General features: G+C 37.2%; 1 protein-coding gene across 1 annotated transcript in view; it reads left to right on the top strand.

Annotated features, from left to right (window-relative positions):
* The first annotated feature begins 534 nt into the window (after positions 1–534).
* Positions 535–11,041, top strand: part of RAD51 (RAD51 recombinase) — a 24,142-nt gene continuing 13,635 nt past the window's right edge. Inside the window, exons 1-4 of the mRNA XM_012728544.1 lie at positions 535–621; positions 2,436–2,573; positions 7,148–7,265; positions 8,904–8,995. Of these exons, the coding sequence (XP_012583998.1) occupies positions 535–621; positions 2,436–2,573; positions 7,148–7,265; positions 8,904–8,995 (435 nt within the window). The remainder of the gene's footprint in view (positions 622–2,435; positions 2,574–7,147; positions 7,266–8,903; positions 8,996–11,041) is intronic.

The raw sequence follows: 11,041 nt of genomic DNA, 5'->3' as shown, positions 1-11,041 counted from the left end.
AGACTTGGTTTTTAATTAAGAAATACAAAGTAGGGAAATAAGGAATATAGTTGATCTAGTTAAGCTGTGATTTTTTTTTTTTTTTTCCAAAAAGAAAGTTTCCTGGTTCTTTTTTTTTTTTTTTTTAAGATTTATTTGTGCATACAGAACTGGGGTACAGGCCAGAGGCGGCAGATCGACGAAGTACACTGCTGAGGGGAGCAGCGGGTGGGTCAGGAGAGGTCTGCCATGCCATGTGGTCACCTCCTGGGCAGGCGGGAATTGAACTCACGCAGGAGCGGCTTCTTCAGATTCTCAGTGCTGTGCTCTAACCCACTGCGCCACCAGGGAGGGCCAGTTTCCTGGTTCTTAATAAAATCTTTTTGATACACATAACTAAGTGGAATTTCTTTTTTCTTGCTGTAGATAGGTCAGTGATTAGAATAAAAACCTAACAAATAATTCCTTAGGGGTTTATTAAACTAAACTGGGGCTTTGTATTTTATTTCTTCCTGATGGGGGGGGTCTCTGTTTTTCAGTATTGAACACTAAGTAATGGCTATGCAAATGCAACTTGAAGCAAATGCAGATACTTCAGTTGAAGAAGAGAGCTTTGGTCCACAACCTATTTCACGGTTAGAGGTATGTGTGTGGTTAGAGGTATGTGTGTCTCAGTTGCTGGTTTTGGAATTGTAATGCTATACTACATTCTTTAATGGGAGAGATCACAGCATTTACATAATTTATTGATTCATGATCAAGATCCACATTAGAGTTTTCAGGAAGGTTGTAAAGGATCTGGTGGAAAAGCTTACAGTAGTGGTCGATATCTTTGTTAAGAATTATCCTCCAAAAAAATTAAAAATACAACTATAAAAAATAAGATAAAATTTTTATTGAGACAAAAAGAAAGAAAAAAGAATTATCCTCCAACTTCATAATTTTCTTAGAGCTGGATTGTCAAAAAGTGGGGAAAAAAAATCCTAAGATACCATATTGGAGTCCCTGTGCTGTTTTTACAAAGTATTAATTTACTGTGCAAGGATTTACAATTGCCTGGGCTAGTGTGCAAGAGAGGGGAGCAGCATCACTCCACTGACCCAGATCTCTGCTGAAGTTACTAGCAAAGCAGCTGTCATGGAAAGGACGAACTTATGGTTGTTAATGTTTAAGAGCTAAGCTCCAGTTCAGAACTTTGCATAGTAACATCAAGCACCAGAGCTGGGACTTCACTATTTCTGCTCATCATACAGAGCCCTCAGTGTGAGTGCACCTACCTTGGCTGAAAGAAATGGAACAAAAGCAGAGAAATCCTTTACTCTTCACATACACATTCCATCCATCCAGCTAAGCTTTAAGACTCTGGAAGTTACTTTAGAGGGTTTGTGATCAATATTAGCAAGTGAGAGACTTTTGGTATCAGGAGCATCCTTTACCCACCTGTACAAGCATATTGCTTATATTTAAATATTAATGGCAATTATGATTTCTATAGGTAGATACCACTCTTCCTCCCAAAGTTTTATTGACCTCTAACTACACACACATCCCTGGCACCAATTCATGCTGTTCCAGAAGTCATGATTTTGTTAGCTAATAAAATCAGACTGCATTTGTATATAGGGAGAAAGAAGTACCTTTGAGTGGTTTGTTTTGGGAAATGATGTAAGTTCCTGGTCAACAGTATTTTTCTCCCGTGCTCTTTTTTTTTTTTTAAACTTATATGTACAGTAATTGGGGTGTAAACCAGAGGTGGGAGGGTGAGAGGATTCACCAGAGAGAGTGGGGTGCAGAACAGGAAGACTGACTAAAATATACTGCTGAAGGGAGCAGCAGGTGAGAAAGGAGAGGACTGCTGCCACGTGGATCAGCCAGGGATCAGAGTCATGCTGCAGTGGCTGTGAATAGCTTCATAGTGCCACAATGGAGACCCCTTGGCTTCCCCCATTCTTAATGTCAGTTATTAGAGCAGAGCTTTCTAGTCATTGTGCCATAAGATGGGAATTAAAATGCAGTGCTACCCTCAACTCTTAGGCAGCTTTATTTGTCTACCCAGCTTCATACAAAAACAATACTTTATGTATGCTTAATGTGGGAAACATTGGTTTAAAGTGACCTTGTAGAACTAGGCCTCTCAAAGTTCAGTTAGAAAATCCTAGTTATAAAAGATTGAAGGTTATGGGCTTAGTAGTTCCTTTGGAGTCCTTGGAGAATTACTGGTTCAATCTTGATTCATAATGAGTCCATTTTAATGTAAATTGCATACTGGTTTGGTAAACGAAACGATTGATAATTTATTATTGAATACCTCACGTGAGCCACTTTCCAAAGCTTTTGCCTAGAATCTCAGTTCTCTAAAACATACTTGAAGTAGAGCAAGTGCTGAGTAAGGGCTCTGCAGATGTGAGACAAGATGTGAGAACTGCAGCTTACATTTATCCATGGTTTTCTTGCAGCAATGTGGCATAAACGCCAATGATGTGAAGAAATTGGAAGAAGCTGGATTTCATACTGTGGAGGCTGTTGCATATGCACCAAAGAAGGAGCTAATAAATATTAAGGGAATTAGTGAAGCCAAAGCTGATAAAATTCTGGTAGGTACTTTTTATGTTGCCTAGGGAGGCCCTAGTAGGAAAGTGCAGAAAGGTATGCAGTAAAAGGCATGGTCTTCTTCCTTGCATTCCTCTTTTTGTCACCCAGTTTCCCTTTCTAGAGGTGTCTGTGTTAATTATCTTTATATGTGTCCCCTTGCATGTATTGTGATTTTTCTCTAGGGAATTGTAGTGCTGATGGTTATATGCCTCATTTTTCCAGATAGTGTGTTCTCATGTGTTAGAAGTATATTCATTAGTACACAGCCATTAAAAACAGTTTAGAAAAATAATCACTGACATAAGAAAATGTTTCCAATATAAGAAAACAGGTTAATAAAACATGTATGCTTGTTTTGTTTTTAAAAATGTGTTTATGGATAAATACAAAAAAATTAGCAGTATTTCTGGATGTAATAATGAGCAATTTTTATTTTTGCTTCAGTTTTCTGGTTTCTATATTTTCTGTAATAAATATGTATTGCTTTCAAATAGAAAAGCTATTTTTGCTGCTTTAATATTATGGTCATATTAATTAGACTTAGTGTATTTGTTAGTTTATCACAGGCTATGTTCTTCAATGATGACAAGATAATGGGATTTCAAATCAATGTACTTAGGATTATTTTTGTTTCCTTAAATGACATAAAAGCTTATTGGTTTAACCAAAATGAGATGATAAATTAATATAACCTCTTATGTATATATATGTGCAGTACAAAACAATAATTTTGAAATTTTACTTCTTCCTTATGAATTCTCATTTGTTCTTCATTACACTGAGAAGATAGGTAGGACCAGTGTTTTCTATTTTACAGATGAATAAACATAGGCTTATGCAGTTGATGACAAAACTTAAGACTAGACTCTACTTGTTTTTACCTGACATTGGAAGAAGATGAGAAGGATCTTTTTTTTTTTTTTTAAGATTTATTTATTTGTGCATACAGAACTGGGGTACAGTCCAGAGGCTCAGGGGCGGCGAGAGGCTTCACCAAAGACAGAGTGGGGAGCAGAACAGGCAGATTGATGAAGTACACTGCTGAGGGGAGCAGCAGGCGGGCCCGGAGAGGTCTGCCACGCCATGTGGTCACCTCCGGGGCAGGCGGGAATGAACTCATGTGGAAATGGCTTTAGCTTCTCAGTGCAGTGCTTTAACCCTCTGCGCCACCAAGGAGGCCCAAGAAGGATCATTTTTGAGATGATCTTCCAATGTCTTTCAGTTAGTTTTTTTTTTTTTTAAATATTTCTTAGTACTCATAATCCCCCATGATCACATCTTACTTTATGTATTTATCTTTTGATATTTATATGGTTATATGGTTTTAGCTTTACCCTTGATGTTTTATATAGTGTAAAGCAAATGTAAAAATTATATATATTTTTAAAATATTTATTTGTGCATACAAGAACTGGGTTACAGGCCAGAGGAGCATAGGTGGGTGAGAGGATTCATTTGAGATAGATTTAGGAGCGACACAGGCAGATGGACTGAAAACGCTGTTGAAGGGAACAGTGGTGAGACAGGAGAGGTCTGCTGCAACATGTAAGTCTCCTCCTTGGCCAGGAATCAAACTTGTGCTGCAGTGTCTGCAGACAGCTTCATAATGCTTTGCTTTTACCTGTTGTGCCACTAGGGAGGGCCTATATTTTCATGTTAATGCTGATTACTGTTACAGCTTAATAGAAGTTTTTTCTGAAAATAATCTTCAGAAGCTAAAGAATCTTCAAAAAATAGCCTCACAGTATTTAGTTCTTCAGTGAAATGTAGACAAAAGGTAATATCTAAGATTTTGTGTCCTTCTTTAATGTCTTATATTAACATACACATGACATGTAATACATACATAGAGCTCTTTTATTGCATATTTCATAAAGAACTTTGAATTTTTAAGCAGTGGCAAGTCTGTCACTAATAATTCAGTCAGGACTCAAAAATCAAAATTTTTTTTAAGATTTATTTATGGATTCAGAACTGGGGTACAAGCCAGAGGTGCAGGGGCAGTGAGAGGATTCACCAGGGACAGAGTGGGGAGCAGAACAGGCAGATCGTGGAAGTACACTGCTGAGGGGAGCAGTGGGCGGGTCAGGAGAGGTCTGCCACACCATATGGTCATGTCCGGGGCAGGCGGGGATCGAACTCATGTGAGAGTGTTTTTTAGCTTCTTAGTGCTGTGCCTTAACCCGTTGCGCCACCAAGGAGGGCCTCAAAAATCAATTTTTTTAAAGTAAATTTATATTGAGGTAACATTGGCTTATAGCATTTTACTATTTTTTTTAAATTTTTTAAAGATTTATTTATACATACAGAACTGGGGTACAGACCAGAAGTGCCGGTGGGGGTTGGTGAGAGGATTCACCAGAGAAAGAGTGGGAGCAGAACAGGCAGATTGACAAAGTACACTGCTGAGAGGAGCAGTGGGCGAGACAGGCGAGGTGTACCACTCCATGTAGGTCATCCGGGAGGCCAGGGATCAAACTCATCCTGTATTGGCCGCTGATGGCTTCATAGTGCTGTGCTATACTCTGTTGCGCCACTAGGGTGGCCCCTCATAAGTGGTTTTTAATTTAAGCCTTTAAATTTAGCTGTTGCCACCCATCAAGTAAGAAATCTTCTATTGAAACATTCAAATGTTTCAGTTGAAGTGGTGAGTTAATTGGAAATAATAGTTCCAACTCCCTAAAATCTCAATGAAATGCTTTGAGATTGACTAGCCCAGTAAATGTCCCTAAAGTCTATTTGTCATTTCTTTCTGGAAGTCAAAATTCTTGACAGGATCTTCACTTATATGTAATAAGTAAAATGAAAGATACAAACTGATGTATAAGTATTTTTCTGGCCTCTTTGATTTCAGATATTTCATGTTGAATTTTTTGGTGGGTGGGTAAATATTGAATGTGTTACAATTTTTTCTTTTAAAGACTTACTACTTTTAAAAGTTAAATATTTATTCCATTGTCTTTGGAATTGTGACTTTCAGCAAGAAAGTCCATTGTCAGAGTGAGAAAGAAAATCCATTTACAGAAGATAAATCAAACTGGTTGAAAGAGAAAGATATTGTAAATGGAATAATTCATTCAGACAGTACCATTTTCTGCATTTTCAAAGTTTAATGTAATTGGCTCTTGTTGAGCTATCACACTTTTTGGTGTGCTCTGATACATTAGACATGGATATTTTTTGTAATATTTTCCTTTTACTTGCTATCCTGTATCTCATGTCCAAAGGTTTGGTAGCTCTTGGCTATTTAAAATTGTAGATTTAAGACTTTTTCCTTGCACAGAGGAAAGTGAACTTATGTAAATATAAAAGTAAAGTTTAGCCATATGAGGCAGTTGCATGATTTTTTACTGTAAATGTCACATTGGTTATAGTATTCTGTTCTGTAAGAGCTTATCAACTAAAAATATGGTGTTAAAATGACATGACAAAAAGGGAAAGAGTACTTCTGAGTCTTTTCCCCTCCAATATTTGTCACAAAATCTTGAATTTACTGCTTATTTAAAAGAATTTGGATAGTTTGTGTCCTAGTAATTTGCGTCTTTTATCTGTTATCTAATTTGTTGACTTAGAGTTTTATTTTTGTAAGTTTAGTAGTAACACCCCTCTTTGACTGCTGAGTTTAGTGATTTGGGTTTTTGTTTTTAAGACTTATGGATTTTATTGGTCTTTTCAAAGAGCCACTTGGCTTTGCTGAGAATGTATTTCTGTTCTCTATTAGTGTCTGCTCTAATCATATTTTCTTCTGCTTGCTTATGTTTAGTTTGATTTTCTTTTAGTATTATAAAGTGAAAGGTTACGTTATTAGTCTAAGATATTTCTAATATAGGCATTTACAGTTAAACATTCCCTTTAAGTAGTGTTTTTGCTACATATCATGTTTTTGTAATTTTCTTTCATCTCAAATTATTTTTTAAAATTTATTTATTTATGAACACAAAAACTGGCATATAGGCCAGAGATGTGGGGTGAACGAGAGGACTGACTAGAGACAGGGTGGGGAGCAGAACAAGCAGATTGACAAGTACACTGCTGAGGGGAGCAGTTTGCTAGACAGGAGAGGTCTGCTGTGCCATGTGGGTCACTTTCCTGGTTGGGAATCAAAATGGTGCTGAAGTGGCTGCAGCTAACTCCATAATGCTGTGCTTCAACCCATTGCATCACCAGAGAGGGCCCTTGAATATATTTATTTTTAAGCTTAGGAATCAACCTTACATTTATTGAAGGCTTATTAATACTACAAAGTAGGATATACATGTTCTCAACCTTGAGAGTGTGAAGTAAAAGTATAACTGATAGAGATAGGGAAGTAGACTTAGAGGGGAAGAGATCAAAGGACAAATGAAAGAGTTCAAAGAAGAAAGTTAGGACATACAATGTGGTTGATGAAACAGGAAATAAAAATTTAAATATATTGTTGAACTTTGCACTGTATTATCACATTTATTGTAAAGTAGGTAAAATACATGTGGCGGGTTTATAATTATGATTTTTTTAAACATTCTGGAGATTTTGTTAGATGTCTTCCCTTTGTTTTCCTAAGCATATTTTATTCTTCTGACTTTTTTTTTCCTAGACTGAAGCTGCTAAATTAGTTCCAATGGGTTTTACCACTGCAACTGAATTCCACCAAAGGCGGTCAGAAATAATACAGATAACTACTGGCTCCAAAGAGCTTGACAAACTGCTTCAAGGTATAGTAATGCCTTTTCCTTTGATGTGAACCCTAGTTAATGAAAGACATACAACTTACAGCACAAACCTAAAATATTTGAGTAGGACATGTTTTAGATTTAATTAATACATTAGAAAAGTATACTGAAGAAGTAAGACTGTTGCAGAGTGGGACCATACTTATAAAATATTGAAATTATCTGCTAGTGAGCCCTCTCTGGTGGCACAGCAGGTTAAAGCACAGCACTACGAAGCTATCCACAGCTGCAGCACTGGTTTGATCCCTGGCCAGAGAGATGACCCACATGGCGTGGGAGACCTCTTCTGATCCACCCTCTGCAGTGTGTTTCACTCAATCTGCCCGTTCTTCTCCCCACTCTGTCTCAGTAAATCCTCTTACCCCACAACCTCTGGCCTTTACCCCAGTTCTTGTATGCATAAATAAATCTTTAAAAAAAGAAATTATCTGCCAGTTATCCAGCTACTATTGTATTCAGAGTGTGAACTCCCTCTACATAAATGACATACTTAGCACAGGGTTGAAAAATTGGATAATTAGTTAAAACATTCCTTGTGTAAAAAGAATTCGTTATATCAGTACTGTGACATACATTTATATATAATCTTCAAGATTATGGAAGATTATCATTTTTTAATTTTTGAAAGGACTGATGTCTTAAATTACTTCACAATTTCCTTCTGTTGCTTTCCTGAATATTTAATCATTTGTGTTTTTTTATAGTTTTTTAGGGTGTAAAATAGCATGGATTTCAAGAATAGTCCTTACTCCTGTCCTCACTGCCCGGATTTACTGGCTGTATTACAATAGTGTAAATTTCTTACTGTCTTTACACCTCAGTTTTCTTATCTTCAGAATGGAGATATGAGAATTTATAGTGATTGGAATTAAATGAAATGGTAACATGTAAGTACATAACACAATGTCAGGTACACAAGAAATATTTAGTAATATCTGATGATATGTAGTAATAATAGATATTGTTTATAACCATTTTACCTTTTTAAGATTTTTATTTATGCATACAGAACTGGGGTACAAGCCAGAGGTATAGCAGTGGTGAGAGAATTCACCAGGGACAGAGTAGGGTGCAGAACAGGCACTGCTGAAGGGAGCAGTGGGCGAGACCAGAGAGGAGCCCGGTCATGTGGATCACCTCTGGGGCTGGGGATCAAATTCACACTGAAGTGGCTGCGGCTGGCTTGCAGTGCCACCAGGGAGGGCTCTTAACAATCATTTTAAATGCTTTGACTTGTGATGGTTGATTGAGATGGTTATGTGAAGCAACACATATTTATTTGATACTATTTGCATAGAACTATACACATACAGAAATGAATGCATGTATAACTGGAGAAACCTGGACAAACTCTGAGTGGTATTCATATAATTTTTTCATATATTGGTAATATATTATCTTTACCAAATGGGAGGATTGAGAGACTTGGGTAAAGAATGCATGGGACTTGTCTGTGCATTTCTTGGCAATTTTCTGTAACTCTAGAATTATTTCAAAATATATTTTTAAAATGACTTGGGAATTTTCAAACTATTTAAATCTTTCTGAGTTCCATCTCTTGTGATGGTTGTTTTTAAACATTTGTGTTGTGCTAAGAGTTGTTCCTTATTGTTCTTTTAGGAGGAATTGAGACTGGCTCTATCACTGAAATGTTTGGAGAATTCCGAACTGGGAAGACCCAGATCTGTCATACATTGGCTGTAACATGCCAGGTAAGCTGTATGGATTGTAACTCAAGTCAAATCTGCAAGAATGTGTTAATTCTCACTATTTGTGATCATCGATTGGGATGGGCATAAAAAGCACTTTATTCTCAAGTGTAGAGCTAGAGGATAGAATCCTACTGCAGAATTCTTCCAAATCATAGAAACTTACATTGTTATGCTGTCTCTGGCCTTCACTAGTCTAGATTTGATGATTTTTTACTAAAATCATTTCTTTATTTAAAAAAAAATTATGCATAGAAGAGGTGGAGTACAGGCCAGGGTGGGGGTGAGAGGATTTACCAGAGACAAAGTGGGAAACAGAACAAGCAGATCTGTTGAAATACAGTGCTGAGGGGAGCAGTGGACAGGTCAGGAGAGGTGCCATGTGGGTCATCTCCCTGGCTAGGAATCAATCTTAGGCTGCAATTGCTGCAGATAGCTTCATAGTGCTGTGCTTTAACTTGTGCACTTGGGAGGGCCCTGTTATTAAAATCACTTTTTTACAAATAGTCTCAGAATTTTATTCCCCCCTGAAAGAGTTGTCAATCTTAAGTGGATTTTATCCGTCTTCTCAGTATTTCCAAATAACTCATCAGCCTGAAGAAAAATATAATAAAACTAGTTGGCTTCACTTTAAATTCAGAATAATGCACTTAGGTTAACATTCAGTGCTAAATGGGAAGTCTGAATTTCTCCAACCAGGCATACTTTTTTTCCCATTTAGTAAGATAGCTCTTTTATCTGTTGTCCTTTCCTCATCAAGCCTTCTTGTTCCTCTTTCAACAGTAACCTAACCTGCTCTTCCCAGCAGATCTTTAAACCACCTACATTTGTGCCCATCTTTTCTTATCTCAGATTATAGTGGCAGTAGTGTCTCTTCTTCTCAAAGGCTCAGTATGATCTGGTTACAGTTTCCTGCCATCTTACAGATGTGCCTCCTGTTTTCTGTGTTGCTTCTCTGTTATTCTCTTTGGTTTATACAAATGTGCCTAATACCTTTCCACTACGAAATATCCATTCCTGGACTCCTTCAGATTCTTCCTTTATTTGTGCTTCTATTCTTCAATGGATTTATAACTAGACATAGCAAATTAATTGCCTAAGATTATATCATATTTAAGGAAATAGACACAGAATTTAAACCTTACTCTAGAGCCTATCCGTACTCTTTAAAAAACTTTGAAAGAATAGAATAGAATGTACAACTCACTTGTTCTCTGTTGTATTGCTAGGGCCTAAGTCATTGCTTGCCACTCACTTAGTAAGTAATTGGTAAGTCTCTAAACACATGGAGATAGTTTCCAAAGGCATATCTAATACACTGTAAAATAATTGGTATAAATGAAGTAGTATAACTGTTTGAGGGTTTACTTTATCCTAGAGTAATCATGGAATACTTTATGGAGAAAAGAAATTGAGCAAGACTCCTGCTGAATGCTAAATTTGATCAGAAAAAGAAATTTAAAAACAATTAATGATAGGAGCAGAAGTGCTAGGGCAAAGGGAGGTAATAGACAGTAAATCTGTTTACTTCCAAGTTTGCTTTGGGAAAGCTATAGGAGATAAACCTTAAAAAGATATAACAAGACCATGTTGCAGAGGATAATTGGCTTGGAGTGTTAGGAGTTTAGGTTCGACTTGATTCTGTGAAGAATACTAATCAGGGCCCTCCCACATGGCACAACGGGTCAAAGTGCAGCACTAGGAAGCTATCCGCAGCCACTGCAATAAGAGTTCAATTCCCAGCCAGGGAGGTGACCCCTATGGTGCCACATATCTCTCCTCACCCACCAGCTGCTCCCCTCAGCAGTGTATTTCAGTGGCTCTGCCTCTTCTGCTCCCCACTCTGTTTCTGGTGAATCCTCTCACCCTCCACACCTCTGGCCTGTACCCCAATACTTGTATGCATAAGTAAATCTTTTTTTAAAAAAGTGATAATCAGATGTTTTCAACTAAAGAGTAACATGAACCAAATTTTCAGAAATATTCTCATAGCTGTTCAATGAAAGGACCTGAGGATATTTGATATAGGACTAAATGAAAACAGTGATA

This window comes from Condylura cristata, unplaced genomic scaffold (assembly GCF_000260355.1).
Source record: "Condylura cristata isolate star-nosed mole 26May11 unplaced genomic scaffold, ConCri1.0 scaffold00023, whole genome shotgun sequence".
Classification (NCBI taxonomy): Eukaryota; Metazoa; Chordata; class Mammalia; order Eulipotyphla; family Talpidae; genus Condylura; species Condylura cristata.
The sequence above is the reverse complement of the archived record's forward strand: the minus strand, read 5'-3'. Positions and strand labels throughout refer to the sequence as shown.